At 34.8% G+C, this 23210-nt stretch overlaps 1 protein-coding gene across 27 annotated transcripts in view; it reads left to right on the forward strand.

The window, feature by feature from the left end:
* Window positions 1-23210, forward strand: part of LOC136409496 (collagen alpha chain CG42342-like) — a 122662-nt gene that overhangs the window by 70843 nt on the left and 28609 nt on the right. For all 27 annotated transcript variants that reach the window (XM_066391030.1, XM_066391012.1, XM_066391023.1 and 24 more), the window contains exon 2: window positions 22860-22948. In XM_066391030.1, the coding sequence (XP_066247127.1) occupies window positions 22860-22948 (89 nt within the window). The remainder of the gene's footprint in view (window positions 1-22859; window positions 22949-23210) is intronic.

Raw genomic sequence — 23210 nt, forward strand, 5'->3', positions numbered from 1 at the left:
TATTTTCAGTTTTCCGAAAAAAATCATTCTTCATAATTTCTTTTGCTTGTTGTACATATAAATACGATTCACGTTAAAAAACTTTCATTTTGATGTACAGGGTGCGCACAAAATGTAAAAATGTAGATTTTCAAAATTAAACATTTTTGAATCAAACTTTTTTTAAGCATCAAAATGAATGAACTTAGAAGAGGAACTCGAAAAGCTGCATAAAGTTTGTCGATTTCTCTGATAAGATTTGTGGTTGCTGTGATTTTTAATATTAAAGTTTATCGATTCAGGTCTTAACTTGAACTTAATTATTAATAATTAATAATAATTAATAATAATGATTACTTAATTATTAACCCTTGACTTAGGCGTTATTTAAACATAGCATTCTTAATATTGTTATTCACAAAATGAGATAGTGGCCCATTTCTCAAAATAATACGTAATTGATTGAATCAAGTTAAGACCTGAATCGGAAACTTAAATATTAAAAATCGCAGCAACCACAAATCCTATCGAAAAACTTTAGTCGCCTTTTCGACTTCTCCTTTTAAGCTCTTTCATTTTAATGCTTCAAAAAAGTATGATTCAAAAATTTTTTATTTGCAAATTAAGCACCCTGTTCATCAAAATCAAAGTTTCTCAACGTGAATCGTATTTTTACAAGAAGCAAAAGAAATTATGAAGAATGCCTTTTTTTCGAAAAACTAAAAATGAAAATTTTTACAAGTATAGTGAAGTCCATCCGTGGGCCCACAGTATATGTATGTTCAGAATTGCAAATACAGGGTTTAAAAAAAAGCTACAATGGTGATTTCGAAACAGTTCGGCAGTCATTTAAAAGAAAATTTTGTAGATTTTCAAGCGTCGCTTCTGTTTATTCCCATTTCTTGACGAGATATGAAAAATTATCAAATGATAAAAAAAATGTATTTTAAATTGCTCTATTCAAAATAGTTATGAAAATTAAATAAATCTGCTAGACGTTACTATGTTTGTGTAAATTTTAGATTCTTAAAATTTCTACGCGAATTAAGATATTCTATGTCTAAAAGTCACACCATAATATTGTTATAAAAAGGGCGAAAATTTTAATAAAATCGGCCTAAGTATTTTCTTTTTAATATTAAAAAGCAGAATTTTTCTTTTAAATATTTTGTCCAAGAATTTCACAGTAATTTTTAATATTCTGACCTGTCTGATATTGTTACCAAAGAATATGAAGCATTTAATTTGCTGCAATTACAATTAAAATCAATTTTCAACAATATTGAGGTTAAAAATGCAATTAATAAACTTGTATCAGCAGACAAAAAGTATTTATTTTGTTTGTGTTTATTCTATTTATTTAAGTTAAATATAAAAGTATTTTGAACAAAAATGACTCTGGAGCCAAAACGACTCATTTTTGACTAGGGGTTTCTATGCAAAAATTATTCATTGTAATGTTCTCTAGAACCTCTCTACGTTTAGCACAATATTTTTGAAACACCCTGTATATTTGAACTAAAATATTTTTACTTATTGTAAATATGGAAAGTTAGTTCGGTAAATGATCATTTCATTTCATTTCATCTCAATAGTGGAAATTTTATTTTGCGCACACTGTATTTGAATTTTTTATTTTTAGGTATTGGAGATATGGGAAGATATCATCAATGAAAAAAAAATATATCAAAAGTCAAATAATACTTGAAATCCTTCCTCTATTGTTGCTCCAAAATAAACCGAATTCAGCTTTGTTGTATAACATTCTCATTTTCATGCCAAAACTAACGCATGAACAACAAAAAGGCACAAAGCACCATACCACTTTCAGTTTCATTACAAAAGAAGAAAACAGTTTCTGGCGACACCCATGTGCAGTCACTAAATAGCAACTACAGTACTGACCTATTTCTAGAGTTTTTAAAACACAAGAATATCCGATTTTACCGAGGATTAAAAAAATTAATTTAATGTACTTGGTGATCTTTTCGAAAATCCTCATGTTAGTCAAACTCATATTTCTTAAAATATCAATATAAGTCAATCGAGCGTATCAAGAATACTTCGCAAATATAAAAACCATTTTTTGTCTTATAAGTTACGCAAATAATACTGAAAATATCATAAATAAAAAATTATCCGAAATAAGAACGCATCGAAATTACTTTTTATATTGGCATTTTAGATGCAAACATGGCAACCGATACAAAAATAATAGGATTTTCTACTTTTTTTTAATCTCAATTTTCGAAGAGAACTTGTACATTTAGGCATAACAAATTTTAAAATGGTAATATCTCTATCTGTAACTCCAAGTAATCAAATATGAGGTGTTCCATTTAAATTAAGCAAGTTAATACTCTTCAAATTAAATACATTTTTCAATTTATTTTTTGGACACACTGTATAAGATATTTAAATTTTCATGACTATAGCATGAAATATGTCTCATGCCTGAGGTGTGAATATTGGCTTAGTCCAGATGAAATTTTTTTCAAAGCAGAATTTTTGAATTTGCACTACATTTTTATAAAATCTCAACTATGTATTTCAAAATCCTTAAGGTTTAGGTTAAGTGAACCTTAAACAAACTTATATTAATTTTTCTTAAGGAATATAAAACGGTACTAATATATTGAGTGTTCCGTTAAGAAAACATAACTTTGATATTTTCCATTTATTTACAACGCCCCGTATACTAAAAGGAAAATAAATTAAAAATATACCTTTATTTGAGTTCTATATAACGCAAAAAAATCAAAATATTAAATACTTTAGCCACATATTCCATGTAGAATGACGTGAATCTTGCACACAAGATGTCGAAAATTTTGCAGGAATCATAAAAAGAATGTAAAATTCATCTAATCACGCCAAATTTATCAAATAGACATTCATATAAGTTCAAACAAGGAAAATTACATTTAAATGAAACCCAATTGTGGAAAATTATGATATTGCTCTGATATAAAATAAACGCGATATGTACATACATAAATCAATAAATTTTATCAAATTAAACTTTAAATAAATTAAAACAAAATCCAGCAGGGCGGTCTGGATAATTTGTCGGAGTTTAATTTTCTTCTCACTAAGTTACTACAATTTGGATGGTTTTGATTGGACAAACTAAGAATGCTATTGGATATTGAAACTTGTGAATGGTTTTATCTTGCTGGACGTGATCGTCTACACTGGGTATCGAATTCTAAATGAAGCTTAAGACAAAGTGACATGTGTATGTATACCGAGGAAATTAATGTGAACGTGATAAAACGCACGTGGAGCAGAATGGAATTAAAGCTGAGTTGAAGAGAACAAGAGTCTCAAATTCTAGAAGAGGGAAGAATAAGTGGCGATTGCTTAAGAAATTATCAAAGTGAATCAAATATCCGAAATTTCTACTGCGATTGATTCCCATCCAAATATGCTGCTCGGCGATTTCGGAGACCCGTATGTAAACGACACGATATTCCCGGCATTGTCAAATAAAAGCGAATTTTAAATTAGCAATTTTTATCTGTTTTTAACCTATATATTTTGTTGCGTAAAGAAACTGTTTCGCTTTATTTCATCAATAAATTATAATATCTAAATATCGAGTCTGTAAAGCCCCAAGGTATCATCAATGATACATTGTTTTTTGCCAAAAAAGCTTTATATTTTAGTTTGTTTTCAATTTAATGTTGTTTTTGGTACCCTAATTAATATAATAAAGCATATGTTCCCGCAAAATTGGGCTCAAAGAGATCAAATATAGAAAGTTGAAATTTACTTAAAAACCAATTTCATATTCGCCAACGGATTTTGCTTCTGGCACATTCCTGAATCCGGGCTCCTAGGCGGCAGAAGTGCAGAGCGAAAAATACTGAGAGCTCATCCTTCGATCTCTTCAACTAAATCATCTTTATCTAACGGAAACATTCAGGACTTGGACCCCTCTAGTGATTAAGCAAGTTCTTAACAGCATCACAAATGTGTCCTCCGCACAACTGATCTTGAGTTGCTGGGTGAGGAAGCCCCCTTGTTGCAAATTGCAATTTCTACTATACCTCTGTTCTCTTATGTTGAAAACAATCCTCAATTCATCCAACTTTTCCAATAACCTATTTTTGCCATTTTTCAATTCCCCAAACGTTTCCTGTGTCAACCGGCATCCAATAAAACTCCAGCGTGAATTCAGTGATACTCGCGGAACAAAACGGCTCGAAAGCCGTCAAAGAGAACTCGTTTCCAAAATAAATTAAAATGTTTACGAAGAGTATTGTGAACGTTTTCACGCTGTTCATTACGATTAACTTTTTGTTTCAATATTGTTGGTTGGCGGTCGGAGTCCAATTTCACGGGCAATTTAACGCCATTAGGATTAAATTCTTGTCTGCGCGTTGAAATAACAAACAAAATTGAGTACTGCAGTTTCATAATGAAATTCAGGAAGTTGCGATTTGGAGTGGATTGGAGTGAATACAAAGGGAACAACTGGTTCAAGGGCCTTTTTCTAATTACAAAATTGTTACGAACTGAAACGAGGTACAGTAAAAGCTCCGGCAGCGATCCCCGGGGACAAAAAAAATGTGAATAAATCCTCGTTTCCGCACTTTAAATCCGCAATTTCCTTACAGCTCGTTTGGTGACGATTTCACGGACTATTTCGCTATCTTCCATTTTTATCTTAAAACTACATAAGTTCCCGGATTAATCTTCTTTGCCAGCCTCGTTACAAAAACGTATCACGTAAGGTAGATGGGTATCTGGAAAGGTGTTATCGCATTTAGCCAATTTGTCCCACTTAAGGCGCGGGCACACTAAATCGATGAAAAATTACGTTTTAGTTAAACGTTATTCCTTGATTGGTTAAGGGTCATCGGTCACAGCGTAAATGCGACAAGATTTAAGGCCCAGATAAATGTTTAGCTTGATTTTTATTACCTTTCGAAGACCGGGAGGCAATTAGCGATCCCCTTGGATGTCGGCCATTAGTCAAAGTTGTAGGTTGTGAGCGGGCGGGCGAACTAAATCAGCCAAGACTAAAGGATTTGATGCGAGTACCGCCTCGAGGAGGTAGAGAGACTTAATTGTTCTGAAACTGAATCGTAAATTCAATCTTTTTGTAATTAGAGCCAAAATGTGTTCGCCTTTGTATATAGCCGAGATGTGATCATTGAAGTCTGTCAATGTGACCCGTCGATTTTTCATCCGATGCTGGAAAATACTTTCTGATATCAAATACTGCACATTATTTGCGGCGGTTTTTAACTTCTATTTTATTGCCTTTTAGTCGTGAAATATGGGCAAATTATGTCGATAGTATAACACTGAGAATTCTTTAGACTGCATTTCCACGATTCCCAGCCCGCATATGCGGTTTGGAGAGTCATCGAAAGCATGAGGGTCAAGTCATTTCACTATAATAAAAACAGATAATCAGGAAATAAAGAAATTTTTTGCAACAGCAACAAAAGAAAGGGCAGTCGAGTATCTCACGTTTCCCAATCTTGGGCAGGCAGTTGATATTTGGAGAACTCGCGTAAAACGATTGGATTCAACCATTAGCCGGAATGGAGTGTCGAATGTTACTGTGTCTACATTACATTGAAAGCAACTGTTCCGGAAACTTTATTTAATGAGCTTTATTTGGTGATCAGCAAAAGATTGCAATTGCAAGTTAGCTGAAGAAAGTGCGATGTACGATATCAGCATGCTAGACATTATTGTCCTGAACACACTGTATGCTGTATATATGCATATGGGGTGCTACAGAATGTTGTGAGGAAAATTTAAGAACAGACTGTACATCTACAAATGTGAAAAAAGCTCATATAAACGTGGGTCCGAAATGCTCCGTTTCTAAAGCACTTACATCAGTGGCGTTCGTGCCACTAAGTTTTTATGTTTAGCGAGAAAAACTATACGCCACTGGTTTTTGAACAAATTTGTACATGTAAATGTAACCTTTAATGATACATTTGTGTGTACCAAAACTCATCTCAATATCTCAACGGTTTTTCGATAAATGTAAAATAAACTATTATAAACTATATAAAACGGAAAAGTTAGAACATCCCGTATCATGAAAATGGAGCATTTCCAAATCCGTGTTTTTGTGATCTTTTTTTCATACTTGTAGATGCACAATCTGTCCTTAAATTTTGCTCACAACATTCTGTAACACCTTGTATGCAGCAGCACAAGTTTACCTAACAATTCAAATCGGACTGGAAGCGCATAATACACCGGATTTTTCAATTACATCTTCAGTCGGCATTGAGAGGCATGGAAGATTACTTCGAACGTTATTACTTTTGATAATGTCCACCGCAGTAGTGTGGACGAAATGTCAGGGAGCAGTTTCTTTGGATCGCGACTTGGAGCTGTCTGGAAAATATTTCCAATTCCATTTTAACCGGCTATGAAACCTTTTACAATTTCATAAATACTGTTGGACCAAATTTCATATGTAAGTGAATCCCCCAAAAAAGGAATTGAGTATTCTGGTGCTTATCCGAAATTTATCTCACAAGGCTCAACTAGGGGTTGACGCCATTATAGTCAAGCTACAAATCAAGCTTCATCAGTCTGCTTACCAATAACTTTCACTCTCATTAAAATAAATAAAATTGTCTTTTAATTGGCGCAGAAAATTTAGGTAAATTTCCAAATAAACCCCAATTGTTCAAATATATATTGTTAATTTTAGTCAAATTGTCCTGAGGAGACTTCAGGCTCAAAATCAAAAGTGAAGAAACTATGTATCAATACAAATCTGAACAGGCCAGAAGTTTCCAACCTCAAGTAGTCTCTATAGATTCTAGATATAAAGGAACAAAGCTGCAGTAATCTGAAGTTTCTAACAACAACAATTGTTGGAATCTACAACTTTTGAAGAGAGTGTGTTGGTCTCAGATTTGTTCGACAAAGGGTGCATAATATTTCGAATTTAACTTGCTTTAACTTTCCAAAACTTGACATCTCCACATTTTTGGAATCCTCGGGCTTTCAGAGCTTCACAGCCGAATAGAATGATTGCGAATTTTGGATAGCTCAAATTGCCTTGAAGTTTCCAAAATTGCATACTTGAACTCGTAGATAACCTAATTCGTGTTAGTACATGTAACAAAAATATATTTGGAATTCAGATTAGTCCACTTTACTTTGGATTCTCAGAATTTGAAAGAATTATGGGAATCAAATTTGGAAGAACGAATCGTGAAAAAAAGTGGAGAATTCTTGAGTAATTTCCTAAAGAATGGATAAGGATTTAGAGTTCATTGAAGAGACTCATTCATCAGTAGATATCAAACTTCAGATTTAAAGTAAGGATTAATCCTTTAAAGAAATTGTCAAATTCTTCTGTTTATTTAAGTTTGGAATTTTTAGCGTTTACGCAGAACTAGATAAAATGAATATGGAGTAAATAATAAAATTACAAAATGAAGTTTTGAATGCTCTGCAGTTAATCCACTGCTTGCGATTGAATATTATACATAGATAGAGAATTAAATTGAGCATAAATAGCCACAAAATAAAGCAGACAATTGAAGAGATTAAGTAGAAAATGAGATTTGGTTTTGAAATATGAGCTAAAGTGAACATCTGGAATAAATATATTATATATAATAAAATTATATATTCGATACGCTGGCTCAATTGGGTTTTGAAATGCGTTCATTTCAAAATGGAATTTAATTATTTCCTTATTTTATTTAATTGTCTGCTTAATTTTGTAGCTATTTAAACTCGATTTCATTCTTTGTTTATCTGTAAAAATCAATGCCCATGAAAAACGCAAAGAAGATCTGCCGGCAATTTTGCTTCTATGTAGACGTTAAAAATTCCACACTAAAAATACTTCTCGCACGGAATAAATTCTATATTCAATTGTTATGCTTGTGGCAGAAATGATCCTTCTTAGAAGTTTGATATTGTAAACGCGTAGATTTCCCATAAAATTCAGCGATTTTGCAGTTACTATTTTAGATTTAAACTGAAGAACAATCTCGAAAGCAACTGAGTATTTCTAGGCTTGCCACGAACCTACAAGGATAATTCATCTTACGATTAATTTTTTTTTTTTTTGAGTAAAGCCTCACACACCAGTAAGGACTGTTGTTGTGGTGGAATTGCACACAATTCTCAGTTAAAACTAGCAGAAAATAACATTCACCCTTTATTAACAGCTCGACCGAACACCTTTGCCTGAAGGGGAAAAAGGAAGTAACAAAAAACACAGGGTAAACTAAAATGTATAATAGATGCATATTCAAATATGCGAAACACTTGGAGTGTTTTTTACAATTTTTTATCTGGCAGAAAAACGATAATAAACGGTAAACTAAACAGTGCTTTTTGTTTGATTCTTTTTGTGTGTTATTTTCGTTTTTTTCTACTCTTTTTTGTCACCGAAATGTTAATAATGGTGTTCGTCCGAGCCCTTAGTAAAGGGTGAATGTTATTATTGAAGAAGGAAAACCTTAATCTGCCTAAAAGCAATAATATTGATAAGGCCAAATGTATATGCGAGGTCAGCGTTTTCAGTGTTCCTTTGCATGTGTGTTCTTTTTTTCTTTTTTAATAGTCAGGTCTGTAATATATCGTGTTGTAATCAGGTGCTCCCTTTTCTTTTCCTCACCCACTGAGGCAACCCTTAACAGTTATTTTCAGCGAGTTTTAACTGAGAATAACGGGCTCTGTAACAACAAGAATCCCTGGGGAGTGAGCCATTGTTGCCAAAAATTAAAAAAAGAATGGACAATCCGCCTCAAGCGCACAAAACGTATTTACAATCTGAAATTTGCAGGCAGTCTTTGATTTTTTTAAGGTTGTATAGCAGTTCTTTTATAGTTTCTTCATGGGTGTGGAAGGCAAGATACCTTGGCAAAACTTATGTGGGATAAAACCGCGTGAAAATTCAAAATTACCTTTAAAATATGTTCGTGTACTGACATGTGCCTTTGCCCAGGTGGTCTTCGACATTTTCGGTAACCGGTATTCACGCACTGAAAACCCGGGGGGTCGCCATTCTTGAAAAAAACCGATTGCCAGTTTAATTTATACCGGCGGTTTGCGGTAAACACCCGTTGCGAGAGAGAGATGCGCTGCAACAAAACAGCCTTTTAGGTTGAGAAGATTGACCAATTACCACGGTAGGTTGACCGCCTTTTTACCACCCGAATTTTGTTATTTACGCTAACAATTTTCGACCCAATCACATGGTTGACTCACCCACAAATCCAAGCGGATTCTAAACCATCAGAGAACGTCATTTGCAATCGATATTTGCGTACTATGTAAAGATATAATATAATCCGATATTGCTGAGCACATCCCCGAGAAGTAATTACAAAAATGAAGGAGAATTAATGACGACCCTCGTTCCAAGCCGAATCTATCCTGTTGATGAAAATTGCTAACACGAGGCAAATTGGCCCGCCATATCCCATCTCTAATGCACCCCTTGTAATTACTCGGTGCTGGGGGAAAATCTCTGTAGCAATTTCTCTATTACCAAATGATGTGTATGTGCTTATTGCGCGCATTATGTTCAGATGTCGGGGTTAGTTGTTTTCTGTCCGTAACGATTATCCACACTTTGACTCCAGACGACTTTACATCGATGTAATGAGCACACCAAGCACTAAAGTTGGAATTTGCAATTTCAACCATATCCAATTTCCGCTTAGATGTAACATCGTCAGCTCGAATATTATTACTTTCTTGAGACGATATGGTCGCATGTATTGCGGAAAGCTTTTAGCCGCAACACTAAAATAACTTTGTCTATAAATTCCTATCAGGCAAGTTGGAACTGCTCCGTGCCCCGAACGTGGCATGGAGAATGACTTACAATGGATAATTTACGTCTTGGAACGTGCTTATCCTGGAAATGACACGCTATATGGATTCGACTTCCGGAAAGTGAGGCTATGAATGAGGAGAAGGCAATGAAAACGAGGGTCAACGTTGATTTAGTGGGCAGGAAAATGGACAGTTGTGGGTAATTTTCTAGAAAAGTGGGTCGGTTTAGAATTCATTAGTTATTGAACTTTATGGGAGTCTCACTGATTCCGCTTTTATCGCTATTTCTCAAAAACGTCTACTTCAAGACTAGAAACATATAAATTTAGTTTTTGCATCTATTTACTCCCAACATCCATTAGTGACAAATATTTCGAATAACTAAAAGCTATTATCGATTTTATAAATTTCAGTTTATAGAGGTCTATACAGTATGTCCACAGATAGAGGGCCCAAGAGGACAAATGGGCAAAAAATGTCGTTTTTCGACAAAAAGTCGTTCTTGATAAAAGTATCTGCTTCTCAAAAAAATACGATTTACGAAAATACTTTTGAACTTTTTTATACAGGGTGCCCAAAAACTACGAACACATGAAATATTATCAAGAGTAAACTACCTTTATTTCTCATTTTGGAGCAAAATGGTAAATAAAAAACAGATTTCAAATCCCATCCAAAGTTTACAGACAAAATTTTAACTGAGTATTCCATGTTTTATTTTTCTTTTAAAATTCAAACAATTTCTAATTTTATCTTTTTCACCTCATTTCACGTATTTGCAACAAGCATGACAACAAATGTCACAATATTAATTAATAATCTCGTTTTGAAAAATAATTTCGAAATGTTAACTTTTGAGCAAAAAATATTTTTGGTGCAGTGTTATGGAACTGGCGATAACTCTTACAGATATGTACAAGAAAGATTTGTTGAAAAGTTTCCGGGAGTTTCTGTTTCATTACATGGAATTCGTCAGTCAGTCAAGAGATTTAAGGATACTGGGTCGGTGAATAATTTAAAAAAGAAGAAGAAACTTTTTAACGATGATGATGCAACTACAGTTGTTGTCTTGCAGTCTGTTATGGAAAACCCTCTTGTATCGTTACGAAAACGAGCTCAAATTTTGCAGATCGCCCAAAAAAGTCAAATTCAAAAAATTTTAAAAGCAAATAATTTTTTCCCATTCAAACCACATTTCAATCAAGGATTAGAAGATGGAGACAATGCAAAGCGATTAGATTTTTGTTTGTGGGTGGGGGACAAAATTTTAAATGAAAATAACCAGTTTCACAAACTTATTTTATTTTCCGACGAATCAACTTTTTCGACAAATGGTACGGTGGCTTCACAACATGTAAGATACTGGAGCAGAGAAAATCCAGAATTCAGAATTCCTTCACGTCGCCAATATTTCAAAAAAATTAACGTCTGGTGTGGCATTTCATATTATGGAATAATGGGACCATTTTTTTTTAAGGTACGTGCAATAGGAATTCATACTTGGAAATGTTGAAAACTTTTCTTTTGGACAAGTTAAATGAGTTGCCATTACAGTACCGAGGACAAATGTACTTTCAACAAGACGGGTGCCCGGCACATTGCGCACACGAAGTTACAGAGTGGCTTAACAATAAATTTGGAGATCGGTGGATTGGCCGGTACGGCCCAGTTTTGTGGCCTGCAAGAAGTCCTGACCTCACTATTTCTGACACATATCTTTGGGGCCGTTTGAAGCAATTAACGTTTCAGCAACCCATTGATAATAATATCGACATTTTAAAACAGAGAATTTTAGAGTCAGTTCAAATGATTTCACTCGAGGAGATAAGAAGAAGTTATAATCACATTAGACAGCAGTTTGAGAAATGCGTCGAATACGGGGGAGGTGTGTTTGAATAAGTAACATCTACTAACTTTTATTTTGAATTACTTATAAACTATTTTGGAATAGTGGAATTTTGTATCTAAACTTTGGATAGGATTTGAAATCTGTTTTTTAATTACCATTTTGCTCCAAAATGAGAAATAAAGCTAGTTTATTCTTGATAGTATTTCATGTGTTCGTACTTTTTGGACACCCTGTATAAAAAAACTCAAAGTTATCTTCCTAAATCGTATTTTTTCGAGAAGCAGAGACTTTTATCAAGAATGACTTTTTGTCGAAAAACGACATTTTTTGTCCATTTGTCCTCTTGGGCCCTTTATCTGTGGACATACTGTATACCTGCGCGAAGGACGTTGGGACACCTTCAAGGATATCTCCTTTCTCTTTTGAGGTAAACTAGTTGAAATGGGTCAAAACTGGTTGCAAAAAGGCTGATATACCATCATATACGGAATGACAAAGAAAAGTAAACACTCAGTGTTTGTATTTTTATTTCAATAATTGCATCCGAATGTGTTTTGGGTCCTACAATTGATAACATTTTTAGCTTTATCTGCAGAATAATCTGCCCTTAAGTTTTTTTTGTATTATACTATTCCGTGTTGTAAAGAATTTGTCTTTATATTGTAACTGGATCCTTGATTGTTGAAAATCTTGTTGTTAAGTGTTCTTTGAAGGCGACTGCCATGCCTCGAGTACGTAGACTTGGGTACATTCCTCAGCTTAGTGACTTTGAGAGAAGGCGAATTGTAAGGTTACGAGAAGCAGGACTTTCCGTTAGAGAAATTACCAGAAGGACCAATAAATACGTACGTACCATTTTGAGATGTTATCAGGTATGGACAGAAGAAGGTCTCAACACAGAACTAGGGGCACCGGACCTCATAAAGGAACAACTGAACGTCAAGATTGCCGCCTTAGACTTTTGGCTTTTAAAACTCGTTTTAATACCACTCGAAGGATTGCCCGCCCATCAATGGTTTGAAGAACACGGAAGGGTGGCTGGGATACGTACAGTATATTGTCGGATACAGAGTTTTGGGCTGTTTTTTTTCGCCCCCATTAGGTGTTGCCTCTCATTCCTGAGCATAGATGTAAACGCTTGCAATGGTACAGAGAAAGACCACAATGAGATCAGGAATGAAACAGTGTTGCTTTTAGTGATGTGTCCCGTTTTTGTTTGTGGATGCATGATGCTCGATAAAAAGGCGACGTGGCGAAAGGCTTAATCCACAGTTCGACGTAGAGAGGCACGTTCATCATACTGTAGGGGTAATGGTATAAGGTGCCATTGCATATGGAAATAGATTACCTCTAGTCTTCATTTGAGGTAACATGACAGCCCTTCGTTACATTTAGAAAATAGTGCAACCATTCAAAACGGTATTTTCCAACAAGACAATACCAGACCCCACGTGGCTGGAATGTCGCGAAACTTCATGAACCAACACCATGTTATCATTTTATCATGGTCATTAAGATCATCTAACTTATCTCCTATCGAACCCGTATGAGACATGGTAGGTCACAGGTTGTTGAATTTAGAGCATCCCCATCAAACATTGGCAACACTTGGGCATGAAGTAGAGGTAGCCTGGAATGAGATACCGTAAGATGCTATAGACCACCTCATAAGAACAATGCCCGGGTGTCTGAATGAGCGTATAACAAACAGAGGGTTTTCGGTACATTATTGAGTAGTTTCATGTGGTGATTAACTGATTTGTCTCAAAATGTTGTCAATTGTTGTTGGACCCAAAACATTAGCATACAAAATATTATTGAAATAAAAATACAATCATTGGATGTTTACCTTTCTTTGTCATTCAGTATGTATACCTTCGCACATCATCAATCTTCACCAATTCATAACTCGCGAAGCAATAAAATTCTGAAAGAAGAGATGTGTTACCTAGTTCTTATCGTTATGATTTTTAACTTCATTCGAGTGAACTCTCACTCGTCACTTTAAGACACTCGTCTTAAAAATTATATGTATGACTTTTACTGATACGACATTCAATCACCTGTGATGTAGCCTGCAGATTAAAAATTCCATTTAATACAATGTTTTCCATTCATAAATATTTTATTTTGGTCTGTAACTTACTTATGTGAAACTCTCAAACATTCCGGACTATTTTAAAATATAGCTGTAGTCCGAATTAATCTCTAAAAGACTGCCAATATGGCTTCAAAGCGCAAATCAAAAAGTTAAATAGGTTTCCCGTGATTCTTCACCTTGCATTTTACTTAAGAATTTTGAGGGGTGTATCGGATTTTCAGGGTGTAATTGAATTTGGACAGTACCTGTGCAAACACAAATAATATAAATAATATTCATAATTTTGAAATTGCTTCCTTAGTTTAACACGATGATATTCAGCACCCAAAAAAGCAAGAAATTACGAAAGTTATCCTACTCAATTTATGTGAAGGATAAACGGTTTAAAGGAAGACGTTAATTTTCCAACGATAGCGGAAAAATATATTCCATTTATATGCCAGAAAGCTTTTACCTTTTATCATTCCTTCAAAGAACTTTCAAAAAGGTTACACATCCTGTATATCTCAACAAAAGCACTTGAAACGATTTTGGTTAAGAAGCGTGTTTCTTCATACCAAATTAACGTAATATAAAATTGCTTATGAAATGATCTTTAAAGCCACAATTGGCAATTTTCCATGCCATCATTTCAAATTTCGGCAATTTGCAATTCCGCCAAGTTGCTGCAACTTTTCTTGCTGATAACGAAAATAGCTCTATTTTTAACTGACATGCCGGGAACTTTGGGCATTTTGAGTTCATTTCATTATCTTTTCCCTGAGTTCTTGCTGATGTGCTTCTTTGGACTGTCACACTGTGATTTAACAAAATTGAATGCTTTAAACTGTATTTATAACAGGTGCATTTTGTCAATTTTGTTGGTCTTCGTAGAGCAATAAATTTCCAACTGTAAAACAAAATTTATTGTTCGTTTTACCTTGCAGCAGCTTTGCTGTTAGTACTGTCATCTAATGGAGGCTGAAAATATGCAAAATCGATAAAGGTAATAATAACAGAAAAGAAATCTGAAATAACAGTAGCAGTTTTAAAAATCAGATATTAATAAGATAAAATTGCAAAAATTGCTTTAATTTATTATACGTTTGTAATTGGTTGTACAGTGTGTCCCATTTTCGTTGTAATTGTGGGATATCTTAGTTATTAGCAAAAATAGAGAAATGCGGTTTTCGAGAACCTATGTCATTTTTTAGTGGGACTAATGATGGCGTTGACAGAATTGATTCAGCTATCTTAGTCTTTGTCCTACAAGACGATTTTAAAAATATTGTATTTTGGGACCTTCCCTATAATTTGAACACGCGTCAAGTTATTGAAAATATAAAAACAGTGTCGGATAGAGACTTTTACGTATAATTCAGTGGCATATTCAGATTTTATTTATAATTCATACTTTTCGAGATATGTACCAGATTTATATTTTTTTAAAGGGGATGCCCTGTATACTTTTACCTATTTTGATTCCTCTACTTTTCCCCTTTCCAAAAATATAAAACTCGATAAGGTTATTTCAAACAATGTCACAAATTGATGTTTTCTGAAAGTGGACATTACGTACATTGTGTCATTATCAAGAGTTAGGCATATTTAAATATATATAATTTATATATTTATCTTAGATTTCTTTGTATAGGGGTATTTAAAAAGCAGGATTTATCGAAAATATCAGGAAAATATGGATGGTTTACGCATTGCTACAGAGAAAGCTTTCCAATACATAGAAAGACTCTTGGTAATAGTTATAAACGCTTTAAACAGAGTATCCAAACTATGTGAAAAATGTTTGGATATAAATGAAGACGTGAATGGAAATTAGTTTAAACATTTGCCTTAATATACATTATTATGCAGTTCAAAAAAATGGTAAATTTGTTTTTGTTAGTAATAAATTCATGTTCTAAAAATAAGATTATATGTCGGGTCCTTTCGTAATGCATACTGTTATTTAGATTTTAACTGTTAATATAATTATTGACAATTATAATTGTCACTAATTATTTTGCTTTAAATGTGGTTGCCTCTAGTAACTATTCTAGCAGAAAGTATGAATTTGTGACATTATTATTTGAAATAACCATATCGAGTTTTATATTTTCGGAATGAGGAAAAGTAGAGGAATCAAAATAGGTAAAAATATACAGGGTATCCCTTTTAAAAAAATATAAGTTTGTTCTATACCTCAAAAACTATGAATTACAAATAAAATCTGAGTACGCCACTGGATTCTATGTAAAAGTCTCTATCCGTCACTGTTTTTACATTTTCAATAACTTGACGCATGTTCAAATTATAGGGAAGGTTCCCAAATACAATATTTTTAAGAACGCCCTGTAGTGCAAAAACTAAGATAGCTGGATCAATTCTGTTAACGTCATCATTAGTTTCACTAAAAAGTGACAGAGGTTCGCGGAAACCGCATCTCTATCTTTGCTAATAACCGTGATATTTCACGATTACAACGAAAATGGGACACCCTGTACATTTGTTCATCGTGTTTTGTACAACTTTTTGAGCAACAACTGCTTGAACTTTTTCAGCCTAATTTTCTAAATTTCTACAAAATTCATTTCCACACGGTATCAGTAAACTTGCAAGACCAGCAGAGCTTTTTCTGCCCTAGAAATAAGTTCAATGACGGATCTAGGCGAATTGGCTGCCTTAATAAAAATTCAATGGTATTAGAAAGTTAGAAAATCTTCAGTTTCATAGCCATATCGCGGCTATGCCGTTTCGATGGATGCTTAGGTGAGGTTCGTTATCATTAACTATGAACATAAATTAATTTATGTTGTAAAATTACACACATCTACCTCTAAAGCCCTTAATGTGAGATTAGTACAGTTATTATACCAAACAATAACAGGTTACTAGTGTATAGGAAATTAATAGCTATATCATGTATAATCACGCTCTGGAAACTACTAATTTATAGGACCACCCATACTGAGTTACTGACATTAGCGTGTTTGAGGTGACTTAATTTCTATATTTTTTTCTTTTATTTTGTATGGGAATAACACCTTAAACACATAGGGGTTACTGGAGTTGTGGAATTGCACGCTATTCTCAGTAAAAATTAACTCATAATAACATTCACCCTTTACTGAAGGCTCAGATGAAAACCCTTAATAATGTTTCCCTGACCTGTTCTGAACTAACCTGGGAAAAAGTTGTTATAAAAACGAAAATTAACAGAGCTAAAGTGTGTAAAATGTCGGCATGTAAATTATGTAAAACACCTCAACAATTTCTCTTCTCAATCGCTGAGGCATGGCGATTTTTAACAAGAGCCATGTTTTTACTCTAAAATAAAAAATAAAGAGTGATTGTTTTTCTTAATTAGTTTTAACTGAGTAGTTTGCAACGCCAAAAAAATTAAAAATCCCTTCAAACGCATAGAATATATTGAATTTCTGCAAATCGTGGGGGGTGGGGTATCACCGCAAGAACATGCAACTCGGCAAAAGAAAAATAAAAGCGAAAATAAGGAACACAATTTATACCAACGATTGCTTAAACATTCAAGAGATTCCTTTCTCGAATTAGATCTAATTTGATCCGAATGGAATTACTGCAATCGACCTTAAGGCTGCAGCTTCGAAATACGGAACTTCCTCTCTTCCTGAATACTAATGTGAAAGCCAAGAAAAAACCTTGGGCTAAACTCAATCAAATATTTTGGATTGGAGGACCACACCAAACTTAGTTTCTTTTCTAAGGAGTGGTCTAATTTTTCCAGGTTCTTCAGTTCAAAAAACGAACCTGCAATACCATTTGTCAAAAGCACACATTGCCGGAAGCAAAAATTTAACCATATTAATCTCCCCTATTTAATGGCCTTTTGTGGGTCCCACTTTAGACCGCATAATAGACCGGGGCGGAGATAGGAGATATATTCGAGAGGAGTTATTTTATAGGCGACGTTGCCAATGCTTTCTCATGACCAAATTTCAATCAACTAATTAAAATTTAAAGACTAATTTAAATTTGTTTACAACAGAGTGATAACAAAGTCTCGGGTCGAAGCCCACTGTGGACTGTGGGTTTACCATCCCTCGAGAAGTTGTCGTAGTTCGTGTCAACTTGCAGACGGTGTGGGCTGAACTATGTAAAGTAACCAATTGTCTGAAAATGAAGACATTAACACAAAGCCGTGTATGTTTTAGAGCCATAAAACCGATCGAGGTGGTGTTATCGTAAAACACTGCGTGTTCGGTAAAAGGGACGCATAATAAATCTCTCCGGATACAAGAAAATCTATTTTACAGTGAGAAATGGAGGTGTACAACATGCATCTAGTCCCTAGACCATTGACACACACATAAAAGGAAACTTATAGGGAAAGGGGGTGAAAAGATGTCTTGGAAAATATATTACTAAATTTTACTACCTCACCAGCATTTGCGCATTTCCGGTAGCTTTGATATCAATGCATGAAAACCAAAAATGTATGGAAAAAGTACGTTTGGAAATGGCACATTAATTTCCTTAATCTGCAATCTAGACCACTCACATAAGTCGTCTTTAACTGAACATTCATTCTCTCTACATAGTATTTATAAAGGACAGCTGAAGCTTAACTGGAAAGTGGGAATGACTAAGAACACTCGCAATAAATTATGCCTCAAGTTTCGACCAATGTTACCTCCAAATCTGGATGGATTCGGACAGCGACAAATTGTAGAAGTAGATCATGAGGAACTTTGAGTCCAAGAATTGTACATTACCTTAGTGTATAGGAACAAACTTTAGAATTTTATAATCGTCAGGCTCTATACAGAGTGCACTTTGAGAACTAAAACGCTGACAAATAGTCTCGAAGTTGGCAGACACTTATTTATTTACCTGTAAGACTGGAAAGGGGTTTTAAAGCTTATTGCTATTATTTCTCCTTTTGTAGGGCTTTGTAGCTTTTCTTGAATGTTAATTTTAATTAAAATTCTATCCCAGCTTTGAGCCAATTAAATACGGGAGTCATAAAATGTTGTTTTGCAAAACGCTTCTATGGCTGGCCCCAAAGTTTTTCATCATTCTTAGATGTTCAGGGCCGACTGCCCAATCTGAATTTTCTTTTCCATTTAGTCGAAATAATAGTAGCCAGAAGCAGCATATAAAAATCATAATAGTGCATTAATTTCAGATTACCTCGCGATGTTGCTGCATTCTTACACACTTGAAGTTATCAAAATTTAATTTACTTCAAATCCAGACGCATTTTAGATTATTAATAAATTGCAGAAGCGTTCATAAGTTTTTTTCCGGGGGCGTGTATTAAATGGACTGTAAATTGCATAACAATGTGCTTAGCCTAGCATGCATAATTAAAAAAAAGTCCCGAAACATCCCTGGAGTCATTGATTTTAGTAAATAAATTAAAACATTCTTTAAAATCTTAAGGATAAGGTTGTTTTGTTGAGGGAGAAGTGCTAACCTGAACTAATCTAAAGGCCTAATCGCAGAGCTACGGTATTCTAGCCGTGTCACTGTTAGTACTGCACTAACTATAATCATGACTTTTCTAAAGCTCCTAGGTGAACACAGGTCACCTCAGTTTTACACTTCGCCGCAAAATTAACGCATACATTTTAGAAATAAAATATTTCAAATCTCAAATATTTTTGACCGACATCTGTATATATAAATATTCCTTAAAATGTCTTATCACCATTTTTATAGAGTTGGATGAATAGAAACTTCCTTTTTTGTGAATTAGTAGAAAAAAAACAAAAACACGTTATTTGTGATGATTATTACTGTTTACTTTTTCACGTAAATGCGTTTTGTGGGTGTTTTTATTGCAGTTTTGTACTTATTCTAAACAAATATGGATGTTAAGAGACAACGTAACCGAAATTTATTCGTAAAAGAACGTGCAGTTGTGGGTGCTTTTTGTGAAGAAGGAAGAATCCAAGTTTACATTGCCCAACGTCTCAATGTGGCACAGTCGATAATTAGCAGAGTACTACAGCGGTTTTATGCCACTGGCAGTAATGCTAGAAGATCAAAGCAGGGTCGCAGGAGGACAACTACACTCATTATAGATCGGTTTTTCAGGCATCAAGCACTTAGACAGAAATTTGTGACAAGTACTGCACTCAGAAATGACTTTATGTAGGCACATAATGTGACAATCAGCTAAGATATTATCGGGCGAAGATTACGAGAAGCAAATTTGATTCCATATAAAACAGCAACAGGATCTCTGTTAACTGCAGGCCTTCGTACAGCCCGACTTCAGTTTGCTCGTAATCACCTCCATTGGGGGGAAGCCAAATGGAGGCGAGTGCTTTTCTCAAGTGAGTCCAGATTTTGTCTCATTAGCAATGACAGGCGAATGAGGGTTTACCGACGTCCATGTAAGCGCTACAGCCAATGTAATATTGTGGGGACACTTAGTTTTGGTGGAGGGTCAGTCGTGGTTTGGAGCTGGATCAGTTTCGAAGCTCGTACGGACTAGTGATCGTTGATCAAGAGACTTTAACGGCAGATGAATACATAACAACAATTCTCGAACCGTATGTTATTTCTTTTGCGCCGTTTATTGGACAAAACTTCATTCTAATGCATGACAACGCAAGACCCCACACAGCTAAAGTTGTCTGCTAATACTAGCAAACTCGCTGTAATGAACTGACCTCCGCGAAGTCCTAACCTAAATCCCATAGAACATCTATGGGACAATATGGGAAGACACATTAAAGCTCTACAACAGCCGGCACTGACTTCAAATCAGCTAGGAGCGAGATTGATTGATATTTGGGAGGCTATTGATCAAAATGAAGTTAGAATTTTTATAATGAGCATGAGACGCCGGTGTCAAGCTTTAATTGATGCACGAGGTGGAAACATGAGGTATTAGCCGCGAAAAATGGAGAAAAAGCTTAAAAATTAAAATTTCATTTTTCATTGTTCCATTTTTTCTCCAAATATATAACTCATTTTCAAGAATAAATATTAATTTGTTTTCATATTTTGTAATTTTTTTATTGCTCGTCTTTTGAAATACATTATTTTACATTTGCAATGAGTTTGTGCAATTTTTATTACTATACGTCAATTTTGCAGTGAAATGTATATCGAACAGTTAAAGAACTCTACAAATTATCTGATTAATTGAGCGTACCGAGTTGCCTAATTGTCTCGGTGTTTTTAATAAAGTTTATGAATAATTTCTGTAGGTTTTATAACGTGGGTTTAAGATGTTTAAAAAATTGTTGACAAAACTTATTACTTAAAAATTAGTAATTATTGAAAGTTCGAGACGCATCGGTGGTATTGCAAACTCAATTTAACTTCACTATCAGAAACTAACTTTTTTAAACAAGAGAGAGTTGATTCGTTATTATTGCTTCAAGTTTGTTTTGAGTTTATATTGGTCACAGTCGTGAACTTGTCTATCCTTACTGTTTTTATTTACACATTTTATAATTAAAAATTACTGGCTTTTAGAACACCTCCGTGTAGTCGCACAAGTTGAATCGATTTGCATCCTAAACAAACCTGATCGCGGGCTTAACACCATTCAAGAAAATCGACGTAGTGGCACTTAATTTGTTAAATTTCATGCCTGTCCAGGCATGTCCAGTTTCGAACACGCTGGTGACTTTTGAATTACGACTCATTCCAATCTACATCAGGTCTCTTCATTTATTGATTTATTTCCAATAAAATAAAAAATAGAAGAACGAGAGCCTGAAATAAAGATCGGATTAAACGAGGTAACGGGCTACACCCAGGAGGTCGTTTAGCATTCACCCCTTGCCATGAATTTGGCAAACTGACTGATGAAGAGTAATCAGGCAGTAAGCGCATCGTTATAACCTTGTTAAGCCTTTCCTTCCGGAATTATTAATGCGACTCGATCCAAATCCCAATTCCGCTGGATTTAAAAAAATAATTCCCTCAGGAGATATTTTTAAGCCTGAATCAACTCATAGATAATAATTTTCACAGTCTGCAAGCGCAGATCTATACAATATTTATGAGCGTCAGCATTGTTGAGAGAGAACAATAAACCTGGAAAATTAAATTAAATTTTGGCAAAGTACTTAAGACCACTCACAAATTAGTTTTCACAAACAGCAAAGCTTATCCTCTAAAAAACGGTCGAATGGATTTCAAAAGGACCTCGCACAATTGTCTACTTAAATACACGTTCAAATGAAATTAAATTTACGCACACAAGAGTCGATGGCAAAAGTCGACATTTCAAACGGATGTTTCGGAACGAAACCCGAGAAGAAAATTCAATCAGCAGCCTGACATGTCTACAAAATTTATCCGGGCCCAATAAAATGTCAGTTAAAGAAACTCCCATCGGACAGAAATCAAAAAAGGGCGTTATAAAATTTGTTGTATTATCGTTTCAGTCAGCAGATAAGGGCCGCTTTCCCTTTCTTCTGCAGTGTTGATGCCGGTTCGGAAAAGGAGCAGGAAAAGGCGGAAACAATATAAACGATTAGGCAATGACAGAGACGTATTAGCGGATTTGGACTGGTTTTTTATTTCCCTTACGAGGGTCTCCTTATTTATGGCAGGTTTTCTTCGGTATAAAAGATAGAACTTCCACAATAGACTTATATAAGACGAACGCTCGTTCAAAAACACAAACAACCTTGTACTTCCACGTAGAATTCAATTCGCTAGTTAAACTCAAAAAGACAATTTCCTCGCTCTTCTTTTTCCTCCGGGCGATGGATTTCCATAAATTTCCCTTGCGAACTCGCCCTCGGATGTCGTCGTTGCAACAAACGGTCGTTACAACTCGCCTTTAATCTGATCCCCTTTGTTTTCCCTTTCGCTTGGGCAAAGCGAATAAACGGTCTACAAATATATACGGGGTCAAAATTAAGCAATAATCACCTTATGGAAATTTCACACTCAGTGAAAGGAGATGAGAATCGTTTTTCCCTCCGGCCGTTGCGGCAGCTTCCTTCTGGGTTATCTGGGGGAGAACAAAGCGTTTCGAGGGTCTTATGAACGCTCGTTTTCAAATGTGCAACTCAATTTGTCTGTTTGCGATGGTTTAAAGCGATTTGAACAGTGAAATGCTGCTCCATTTGGAGTAGAAATAATTTTATTTGCAGCATTGTCAAATTAATTTCTTTTGTATCTTAAACTCGGTGATTTTTCTAGGTCCTCCGGGTCCTGCAGGCCCTCCAGGCCCACCTGGTAAGAGAGGCAAGAAGGGGAAGAAGGGGGAACCTGGCGAACCAGGGCAATCAGTAAGTCGCTCAAATTCTATTAACTAAAATAAAACGACATCAACCGTATGGACCCGAAAGCGTATCGGCGAACTCTCTTCTTGGCACATTTTTGGTGAAGAAAATGACGTATGAGATAAGGTCTATATACTTACTTTTACACTACTATAATAAAAGCTAGTTTGAGTTGAACACGTTTATGTATGTACAGGGCGATTAAGCGAAACTACCCGTCTCACCTTCTAGATATTGTAAATAAATAGAGGCTGAGAAAAATGAGAAT

The sequence above is a fragment of the Euwallacea similis genome, chromosome 6 (assembly GCF_039881205.1).
Source record: "Euwallacea similis isolate ESF13 chromosome 6, ESF131.1, whole genome shotgun sequence".
Lineage (NCBI taxonomy): Eukaryota > Metazoa > Arthropoda > Insecta > Coleoptera > Curculionidae > Euwallacea > Euwallacea similis.